Source organism: Vulpes vulpes, chromosome 8 (genome assembly GCF_048418805.1).
Source record: "Vulpes vulpes isolate BD-2025 chromosome 8, VulVul3, whole genome shotgun sequence".
NCBI classification, from domain to species: Eukaryota; Metazoa; Chordata; class Mammalia; order Carnivora; family Canidae; genus Vulpes; species Vulpes vulpes.
Genome location: NC_132787.1, coordinates 96,958,595 through 96,969,983, shown reverse-complemented (window position 1 = coordinate 96,969,983; position 11,389 = coordinate 96,958,595). Strand labels below are relative to the sequence as shown.

The window sequence follows — 11,389 nt, the reverse complement described above, 5'->3', positions numbered from 1 at the left end:
TCTCATAATCCAAACAAGAATTATTGAAATTTCAAATAAACAAGCCGTAGAAACTTCCAGCTGCTTTTCTCCTAGTCTTGTGAGAAATACTTAAGAGACTATATAATGATAAACTCTATTAAAGTTAGTTTTGTTTTATCAATAGAAGTATCACATTACAGAGGCACCTGGGTGGCTCAGCAGTTGAATGTCTGCCTTCGGCTCAGGTCCTCAGGTCGTAATCCTGGGGACCTGGGATCAAGCCCCACCTCCTCTGCCTGTGTCCTGTCTCTGCTTCTGTGTGTCTCTCATGAATAAATAATTTTTTAATTTTTTTTAAATAAAGGTATCAAATTATAAATTGTTTAAAACTAAGCATGACTCTTCTAACAGAATGAACACACGGCAAATGTCTATTTAACTCATGAAAGAGAGAACCACCAGGACTGTTAAAGAACATTTGAGATACTGAGTATTTGTAGTCAATGAAGAATTGGGAAATTAAGTCACTAGATTAGAATCAAAACTAGTTAATGTTCTCCAAGGTGATAAAAACCACGATCTTTGGGGTCATCATTTCTACCAGAAAGAAATCAGTTTTGTCTCCTCTGGACAAAAATCTGTAAATTACATGTAATCTCAGAGAATTAAAAAGTCCCCGGGGAGCAGAGGGGGGGTGGGGAGTGGTCTGTTAGGCCATGCTCTGCAGATTATTGAAAGGATACACAATCTTCCTTTTTGCCTTATTTATAGATGGATACTTTTTCTTAAAATAAGATAAGAATTTACATATTGGCAGCTGTGGCTTTCCAATTTCCAAATGGAGTTTGCTCTTAGTATTAATCTGCTTTTCACCATCTTCCGTGCCTGTTTTCAATCAGGAAAGAAAATTACCAACAAGCAATTTTAGAACTGCAATAATGTTTGATTGTAAAAACCAATCTTAATATTGTTTTGCTACTCACCTTGATGGATGCTAAGACAACTTATAAGCAATTTAAATTTTGTCCCAGGATCAAAGAAAGAAAAAAGAGTTCTTGGGTCTGCTTTGAGTTGATGCCAGCAACAAAAATCAATTGATACTAACTGCGGTTTTGAATGTTTTCGTAGATTTTGGAACATAACCTTGGGCAAGTTACTGAATTTCTTAGCCTCAGCCTCACCCTCCTCAAAAAATAAGACTTCTTCACAGCGTTCCTGTGAGATTACATGCTGGCGGACACAGCCCTGGGAGTGCCCCGCTGTGCTCTTCGCTCACCATTTGTGTACATTCACAGGTCATAATTTCTGCTTTTGGGGCTTCCCTTGTGGGTTTTTAAATCATTTGTCTTTTTGCTACATGGATGTATTCTTTCATCATCATGTGATTTTGAGATAATAAACTATGTTTTTAAATCTTGTCAATTGTTTTACTTCTCAAAAAAAAAAAATGTATTCCTCACCTTTTTTCCTTTTTTATAAAGAATATAACAATGTTTTGTTTTTTTAAGTCCCCTAACATTAGATGTGAAATTTAAAAGATCTCTCTCTGACCAGATGCCATTTAAACTGGAATCGCTTTCCAATAATTTGTCCCATTTTTGAGAAATGTAGAAAACACCAAAACATGAATTTATCGGGAAGCTATTATAATACCACACTTAGCTCATGTAGTGATTGTTCAGTTCCCTTTTCACTAGGATCTTGAAAAGTTATACCACGTGTTTGTCAACAATTCTTATAAACAGCAACCTCTTCATTCAAATACAGTAAATAAATATGCTAGAAGTGAAATTTCGGTGTCACAGCTTCAGGCAGAGCCATACCCTCCCAGTGACCCAGCACGAGTTGGCGTGGATGAGACGAACCTTCAGCAATCTCTGTTCTGTCTGTAAGCTCTTCGGTATTGGTATTGGTTCAGTATAAAGTTTTTAGGCAAGAGAGAGGTTGAGAAACTCTGAGTTAAGATTTTAAAGGGGACTAGATTTGGCAGAGATGATACTAAAATCCACTTTAAATGCCAAATTGATTTGCCCTGAAGGCAGGTTTGCATCTGCCACACCCCAAGAAAGGCTTATTACAGACGTGCAAACTGATGGGGGCACAAGACTAAGCAGTGAGTGTGGGGACGTCAGAGAAGCCTGTGAAAGAAAAACCAGAGAGCATCCAGGAGACTGCAAAGAGATAAAGACCAAAAGCTCCTGTTCCACCAGCAGAGTGCGGTTTGCTATCATAAAGCAAGTCTGTTGGCTTCATTCAGTCCTAGATTTCAGAAAAAAACATAAATAGCTCCAGGCTTTCAATTAGCGTTAGAGTAATCTTCTAAGCTCAAAAGTAACATACGTCCATTTATTCTCTTACCTTACTTTGTAACAAACCACAGTTTTCTGACTTGTTTTTGCAGAGAGAATAGCTGGAAGACGACATAGTTGGGGTACTTTTAGTAGAACTACTAAAATAAGAAAAATCTGAGCAATAGCACACATAAAAGAGTATCTTTAAGGCACACAGCAAAGCTTATTTAATAAAAGAGAAATTTAGAATCTGTGTCATGCTTAAAGCTTTGACCCAATGATAAAAATATATTATTCTTCAGTTATCTCCAGTAAAGACAAGAGAAAAATAAGTATCTGGGTTCTAATCACCAAGTGTTGATTCTGACCTTCAGTGATTTTATCTTTTTCTTATAAAGGATGAAAAATCATTGAATCCAAGAAACCAAATAAATTGTTTTATGGAGTTGTTTTTTGGTGGTATTTTGTTTTTTTCTTTTTTTCTTTTCTTAATATTATATTTGACCCTAGTCAAAATTAAGGAAAGAGAATAGAAGCCAAGAAAAGGGGTACCTGGGTGGCTCAGTCCAGAAATCAAATTTTTTAAAATAAAAAATTGAAAATGAAAATAAAAAACAGAGCTTTACTCAAGAAAATGCCACATATTTCTTTAAATATTTTATTGTAATAACATACAACTATGCATTGATATTATTTACATTTATGAAAAGCATACTTATTCAACATAGTTACTCAATCTGAAATTAACTACTTTAAATATATCATTTAACTCTCAGTGCTAATGCATGAATATCTTTATCTCAAATATAAATCAAAATAGCTGAACACAAAAAAAATTGCTTAACACTTATTTTACATTATAAGATGTCAAGTATTAAAAGGACCATGAGTCAATTTTATTTCAATAATTTCTTCTTCTGTTTTTCTTCTTTGTCTAAAATAGTCTGTCTTAAGCTCAATGTAGCATCTTGAAATTCAGGATTTAAGCTTAGTACCTTCTTAAAATCTTCCAAAGCATCATCAAAGAAGCCTGTACCAGGGCCCCAAAAATGAAGAATAATAATAAAACTGAGTATTTCCAAACATTCTTCCTAGTAAAGTTCAGATACACATGCTTTTATATTTATAAGCTTTCAACTACACCTAGTATTTTTTTTCTTATGATATATGGATGTGTATATCAAAGTAATTTTGTATGCCTTTATAGAATAATTAAAATTAAAATTTTAAATTAGCTTTAAATTAATATTTAAAATTAGCTCTGGATTTATTTCTTGAGATTTAAAAGGCAAATAGCATAAATCGCCATAAAATCTCAACAAAATCCTATCACCTATTTTACGTGATTACAGTAAAATTAAGAAACAGAAAATTAGTATTCTTTTTAACACTTTAAAAAAGAAACAGTACCTACAGTCCCTTTAATCCAAGGATCTAAAACCCCTTCACTTTATATTGTCTCATGTGCCTTTAAAAATTTTAACTCAGAAAAGTTTCACAGGTGGTCCTCAGCATTGTCCTCATTTCACAGTTGGGAATGCAAAGGCACAGAGTAATGGGGTCACCCTCATCCGGCGTCAGGTCCAATTCCCACCCCAGTGTTCCACTGTGGTCTGTAAAGCCTACCAAAAGCCTGAAATAAATGCTTCCTTTTTTTCGGGCTTGTACACCCGAATTTGATATAAATTTAAGACTTGATGATTACTACATTAGTTTCATATTTGAGAGCTCTAAATTCATAAAATGTAGTCAAGGACAAAAGGGGAAAAAAAAATTCTTACCCAGCCTATACAATATCAACCCTCTGTTGTAATATGGAACTTCAAAAGTGGGTTGGACTTCTATGGCAGATGTGTAGTCATCCATGGCTTCATAAAAATCAACCCTGAAGTACTTGATTTGCCCCCTGTTGTTATATGCAGTAGCCAAATCCTCCGGGCTGCATTTGCTTTAAACAAAAAGTTCACATTAAAAATGTGCGTTACCAAATTCCTCTCGTTTCCACTTTCATTCTCTTTGGGGTATTGTCAAACTTCGTAGCCTGTAACACGCAGTATCTACGCTGAGAAGCCACGCTGAAGAAACGAAGTGCAAAGAATAAAGCAGCAGAATTGATTTTTGCCTACATGGTAGGGTGGAAGTGCTACCACATCAGCCCGAAAAACACATTAATTTTATAGCGTGTTTGGAGCCCCTGCTCGTTGTCAACTGGTTTTGCAGAATGTAATATTCAAATGGTTGTTCCTAAGCACGCACCAGCGGGGCAAAGAAGACAGATCGGATTCGTGCTGAGCAAGGAGAAAAAGCCAGCCCAAAAGTTCCAGTTTGCAATGGACATATCACAAAATCAATCACCAGTGTTATTCTCAAATTTTTAAGTGATCCCGCCAAAAATGAGATTTTAAATCATTTTTCACCAGTAAAGAAGCACAAGTTAACCATAAGTGAAGATACAACATGTTGTCGCCCAAGGCAGGGAGACAGTGCCTTCCCTCTCATCTTAGCTGGAATTGCCCCCAAGGCTAAACTGGCCTCCTGCAAGGAGGACGGACATCAGGCTCAAGTACATTCTGGGGATCCTGTGTGCAGAATGGGCTCTGCTTTGGAAAGCTCCAGAGGCTGCCCCCCGGAGCTCAGACCAGCCACTGGCTCAGCAGGTCACCCTCTCCTGCCAGACTATTCCGTTTGCACAGAGAACATTAATGGACTCTGCTCCGTGTCAGAGACAGTTCTGTTTTCCTTTCTTTTTTTCCAAAGGGATTCTCAAATTTGAACCAAACAGAAAAGGTGCAAGCTATATTTACCTGATTTCTTCATTATGCCCCATAGCGCAAAGTATAGTCCTCAGAAAATATTGTGACAGCAGTCAGTGCTATTGAGAGACTTAATATCTAGATCCCTGACATCTGACAGGCACAGCAACCACTGATACAAGAGGCACTCACAGGGGGCTCATGCAAAAGTTCACCAACGATGGACAGAACTGCAACATGAGAAAAACTTGCTTCTGTGAGCTATGACAGACTGGGTGCAAGAATATTTCTAGATGCCACAAGCACCAACGTTCAAACCTAGGGAACGGGAGGACACAACTCCCTTCAACTCTCTGCTATGACACTAAGAGAACTGCTGCCCAGTAAAGGGTTTTAAGAAAAATGCAGCCTCAGGACTCCAGGAAGGATACAGTCATTCAAATTTTAAGCTTCAAAACCTTCTAAAATAAATTTCTTACATCCAGAGGATCATAGAATGTTTGGTTTAGAACTAGATCTCATTACAACAAATTCTAAAAGCCTACTTTTCATGTGGAAACTGCTTCATATTTTAAAGATGTGGGCTAGGGGCGCCTGGGTGGCTCAGTCGGTTGGGTGTCTGCCTTCAGTTTGGGTCATAGTCTTGGGGTCCTGGGATCCTGCCCCGAGTTGGGCTCCCTGCTCAGTGGGAAGCCTGCTTCTCCCTCTCCCTCATCCCTGCTTATGCTCTCTCTCTCTCAAATATACAAATAAAAAATCCTTAAGAAAAAAAAATGAAAACATGGACTAATCATAGATGAATTTTTTTGTAGTATTACGATTTTTGTAATGATAGTATTTATCATACTAGAATTTAACTACCTAATACAAATGTGGATTTTTTTTTTTTTTGCATTTGTAACTTTAGCCAAAAAAAAAAAAATTGGAAGTTAGGTTTATGGCTTAGACTGCACTTTGGGATATGAAAAGCAAATGTTATAAACCATTCTGAGTGATAGGCATGCAAAAATCACAAATACTTCTTCACAGTGGTTCAGTGACCTACTATTTTAAAAAATAATTTTAAGCTAAAAGACATATTTAGGAAATCATCTGAAATGACAGAATCCATTTTAAATTCATGACTTCCTAGAAGAATTTCAGAACTGTAAGGAAATTAGAAAGTTCATTCAGGCATGCTGGGTGTCCAGCAAACCAAGGCAGCAGATTTTCTTTCCTGTGTTGGGAAGAAGCAGACACCACATTTGCCATAAACACATAGGTGCTTTTAGGCTGGATGTGCAAAGGAGACTATCTGGTGTCGGCAGACCTGCTGCTGATATATACTTTTTGAAACCAACTAGATAGGTCATCCTTTGAGCTTGAAATGATAGAAAACTGCATTTTCTATGTTTACCGATCTTTTTTGGCAGGGGAGGGGAGTCTCAGGGGATGGTGCTAGTGTCTTATTGACTGTTCAGAAACCTCAATTGACTGTTAGCCTTGATGTATTATCAAAATATGAAAGCAGTTTTTATTATTCTGGTTTAACTCCACATGAGTTCAGCAAACAGAAGAACTTTGAGCCTCATACAAAAGACAAGCTGGTATCCTGTCAAGAAAAACTAAATCTGGGCAGCCCGGGTGGCTCAGTGGTTTGGCGCCGCCTTCAGCCCAGGGTGTGAAACTGGAGACCCAGGATCGAGTCCCACATCGGGCTCCCTGCATGGAGCCTGCCTCTCTCTCTGCGTCTCTCATGCATAAATAAATAAAATCTTAAAAAAAAAAAAAAAAAAAAACTAAATCTTTGCAGGGAGAGAATGCTGGCGCAGAGGATTCAACACTGTCAAAAAGCCGTTCATTCCCCTGCTGTGGGTGTTCTTTTCTCACCCTAGTCCACACCACTCCATCCACAAGTACAAAGACAAACCCTGGAGGAACAACAAACGCTATATACAACCAGGCGTAAACCCTAGGCACTCTGGGCAAGCAGGTGTTCGCGGGTGAAGCTGCTACTGTCACAGACAGACAGACTTTCACGCTCTCTGACAGAAGTCCACGGCACCACCCAAAACCTGCACTTGCCGTCAAACAGGATCTGAACCGCATCACCCCTCAGGACCTAACTACCGACTCACAAGCGGTGTAGGGGATGGGGGACCACAGGAGATGACCTCCGGGGGATGAATTCAGCAAATCCGCACTCTCAAGACACGGGACTGGCTTCCTCGACAAACTTCAAGGGCAAAAAAAAAGGAAAAAGAAAGAAAAAGGAAAAAAAGAAAAAGAAAAAGAAAAAAAAGAAAAAAGGGAGCCTTAATAGATTAAGAGGCCTGGGGGCATCCGGCCTTGACCCAACTGCTAAAAAACACATCAGCTAAATAAACACGTTATTAACCAAGGGATCATATAATAATAGTAATAATAATAAAATAAATAATAATAATAATAATAATAATAATAATAATAATACCGTGGCTGTTTGTGTAAGAATCCTTAATTTTTAGAAACGCACTTTGAAATATCCACGGGTGAGTGTGTGCAGGTGAAATGACAATATTTAGGCCCGGCTGTATCCTCCCCGACTACACACACACACACACACTCACACACTCACACACTCACACACACTCACTCTCACTCACACACACTCACACACACACACACACACACACACACACACACACGTGGAAGTGGCGGTCCCAGGCTCCGGCGTCACCTCGCCGCCTCAGCTCTCCGGGTCCGCCTGTTAAACAGCAGGTGGGAGGCCCCATCCGCGCCGGGTCTCTGGGTCGGAGCGAGCCCGCACGAGGAGAGCCCCCCGGAGCGGGGGCGGGGGGCGGCGGCGCCCCGGGCGTCCCGCAGGAAGCGCCCCTCACCGCCCCTCTGGAAAAGCAGCGCCTGCCCCCGCCTCGCGGAGGCGCCCGCGCCACGTCTCGCGATATTACCTCCCGGGCGCCTCGCCCGCGGAGCCCGCACAGGCGCACTGGCCAATGTAAGCGGAGTACAGCGCCTCGGCTTCCGCGTATTCGCCCTTCTGGAAGTGAGCTTGGGCGAGCGTTAGGGCTGCGTGGTCTTGTCGCCCTTGCCGCGCATCCATAGCGCCCGAAGGTTCGGCTTTTTGTGTAGAAAAGGCGGTTGGCTTCTCTGGGCGACGGCGGCGGCGGCACCACAGGCACTTCCGCGCTCCCGGAATGGAACCTGACGGCAAACCCTCGGCGCTCGCAGAGGGGAAGTGTGTGCCTCCCGGGGACCCGTCGTCTCGCGAGATGAACCGCTGGGGGCGGGCGCGGAGCTCGGGCGGCCGGGGAGGCTTGGCCGGTTCCGCTGCGGCCTGGTTCTCTTCTGACTGCCGGCTCTGCCCGCCTCCTGTTCCAGGAAAGCGGTAGATGGATGGACCCCAGCTGGTTTCCAGGTCCGTGGGCGGGAGTGGGGAGAGCTCATCCTTGGTTACAGCCCCAACTCGTACCACGACTCTACCCACGAGGACGAGCGGGTGGGCAGCGGGTGCCCCCGCGGGTGCCACTGCCGAAGCCCCGCGAGCCTGGGTGACCGAATGCACGTACGTATCCCTGCATGAGCTCCAGGAGCCTGCGCCGCACACCGCAGCCCTGGGTAGGGTCGGGGTCCGTGGAACACGTCGTGCCGACAGTCCGCCTGTTGGTTAGTTCCCGTTCCCTGGCCGGGAATGCCGAAGGGAAACCCGGAGAGCCCTTAAGTACACTGTGTCTAGGAATTATGTAAAGAGAGGAGATTAAGAGAACAATTTCAGGAATAAAATATTCAGGAATTAACCAAGAACTGACAGATCTGTACAAAGGAAACTACAAAACAAATTAACAAACGGCAAGACGCCCCCGTGTTCAAGGGACCTACAGATTCAGTGGAATCCATTTCAAAAATCCCAATGATGTTTTTACAGAAATGGAAAAAAAAAAAAAAAGAATACCCTGAATTAATAGGGAAATTCAATGGGACCCAAACGGCCAAAACAATTCTGAAAATAACAGAGTACTCACTTCCTGACTTCAAAACCTAACAATCAATCAAAACGCTATGGTGTTACCATAAGTACAGTCTTTTCAATAAATGTTACTGGAAAAACGATATCCACATGCAAAAGTATAAAGTTGGACAGAAACACCCTATAAAAAATTAACTCCAAATAGATTAAAAACTTAAACATTAGAAGTGAAACAGAAAATTCTTAGAAAAAAAAACATAAGGCAACAGCTTTGTGACATTGGATTTGGCAACTTCTTGAATAGACCCCAAAGGCAGAACAAACTGGGCTCCGTGAAAATTTAAAACTTTTGTGCATTAAAAGGCTATAAACAGTACGAAGACAACCCAGAGAGTGGGAGAAAATAATCTACAAATCATATGCCTGAGAAGGGAAACTGAGATGCTGGTCTGGTGTCATCCATCTACTGTTAAGACACAGAAAGGATTCTGACATGGTGTGTCTGTCCCACTTAACAAGCCCTGGTCTGTAGGACACTGGAGGGCCTGCCCTGTGATTTTGGAGCTGGGCTAGGCTCAGTTGCTGTGCCTCCCTGAGTCTCACATCCATCTTCATGGAGTCCTCCTGCACATGGTGCTTTGCCTGGGGGTGGCATCAACAAGCCTCCCCTTTGCCAGCTCACCCAGAAATACGGCAGGAACAAGGTGACCTCCTGAAAGTGTTATGTTCCCCTGCAACCTCATACTGTCAAGTGCTGCATAAAGTGTGGCCACACCAACCACCCACGCCCTCAGAATAAAGTCAAATAAGGTCCCTCCTTGGGTTCCTCCTTCCCCTGCAGGGCAGCCTCTTGCCTGAGCCCCATGGCCCTGGGGCCTCAGTAAAGCTTTACTTTAGTTGACTAAAGCAGTGAAAAAAATACAGACACATACACACCCACATACATCTACTGTCCCCCTCCGCCCCCCCCCCCCCCGGAATATATAGAGAACTTCTAAAACCCAACTTTTCCAGAGCAGGTCTACTATTTTGCATTTGCATCAACAGTGTATAAGGGTTTCAGTTGTTTCATATGCTTACCAATACTTGGCAGTTTTAATTTTAGCTATTAGAGGATGTGTGAGCATATCCCATTTTTCTCTGGATTTTATGAACTAGAAATTTAAGCTATGGCAATAAGAAGCAAGTAGTTAAATAAAATATTAACTCTAAGCCTCTTCATGTCCACTTTTTCTTTAAATTTTAGAGAAATTTCTTAATAGCTCATCATGAAGAAAACTTAGAATAATTTCTTGTTTGACCAGGTTTTTCTTCTCCTAAATTCAACTAAACCATACATTACTGCCTCTCATTTTAAAGAGAATATTAAAATCATTTTTACTTCATTTTTACTTCTCATCTCTCATAAATGCTCTGTATACTTTTGTAGTTTTCTACCATGGACATATGTTACTCCTCCAAAAATATGCTTATTCTCGAAAAATAAGCATTAATTTCTTAAAAAAATTATTTGAGAATAATTTAAGAATAGACAACATAATAGAGGGCAACATAATATTGCCATTTTCCTTTTTTTTTTTTTTTTTGCCATTTTCATTTTAGAAACTCAGGAGCAATATCTTAGAGCTATAACATTATCAAGCACTTCAGATATTCTCTTGAAAGTCTGGTAAAATAATTTCCCCCCAACTTCTAAATGAGAACTCTGCATGGCTTCTAGAGTAATTCACTGCAACTTCTAGTCATCTGACATTTGCCTAGTACCTTCCTAAGTGGTCTTTTCTGTTTGGTAGCAAAAAAAAAAAAAAAAGCAACATTATACATCATCTACTGGACCTCCTTGTCCCTTTCTCTCCTCCACTCTGAAGCCTAACACCCTCCTAATCAATCCCCACCAAAATATTTAAATCAAACCAAAACAAATACCATGCTATCCGTGAGTTATAGGTAAAGGAAACTGGAAATAAATACAAGCATTTTTACCTCAATACTTCTTATTTTTTTTCTTTTTTTTTTTTTTTTTTTTTACTTAGTGCCTCATGAAACCTAAAATCTAAGCTCTCGGAATGCAAAAAGATCATTCAAAGTGTATTTTAGTGGGATGCCCGGGTGGCTCAGTGGTTGAGCGTCTGCCTTTGGCTCAGGTCAGGGCATGATCCCCGGGTCCTTGGATTGAGCCCCACATCAGGCTCCTCTCGGGAAGCCTGCTCTTCCCTCTGCCTATTGTCTCTGCCTCTCTCTCTGTGTCTCTCATGAATAAATAAATAAAATCTTTTAAAAACAAACAGAAAAAACCTAAAATGTATTTTAGCAAAAAAAAAAAATGTGTAATAAAGTCATTTGTGTATGATAGCAGGTCAACAATGTTATATTGCTTGTTAAGCATGTTATCACTATAAACTTCATCAGTTGGTCCCATCATCTTAATACCTTGGCCTACC

General features: G+C 40.9%; 1 protein-coding gene across 1 annotated transcript; it reads right to left on the bottom strand.

The window, feature by feature from the left end:
- Positions 1–2,896: 2,896 nt before the first annotated feature.
- TTC32 (tetratricopeptide repeat domain 32) lies at positions 2,897–10,752 on the bottom strand. The gene is made up of 3 exons (XM_026014947.2): positions 7,933–10,752; positions 4,034–4,200; positions 2,897–3,282 (listed from the first exon to the last, which is right to left on the bottom strand). Exons 1-3 carry the CDS (start codon positions 8,082–8,084, stop codon positions 3,149–3,151), a joined length of 453 nt encoding a protein of 150 aa, XP_025870732.2. The 5' UTR covers positions 8,085–10,752; the 3' UTR covers positions 2,897–3,148.
- Positions 10,753–11,389: the final 637 nt, after the last annotated feature.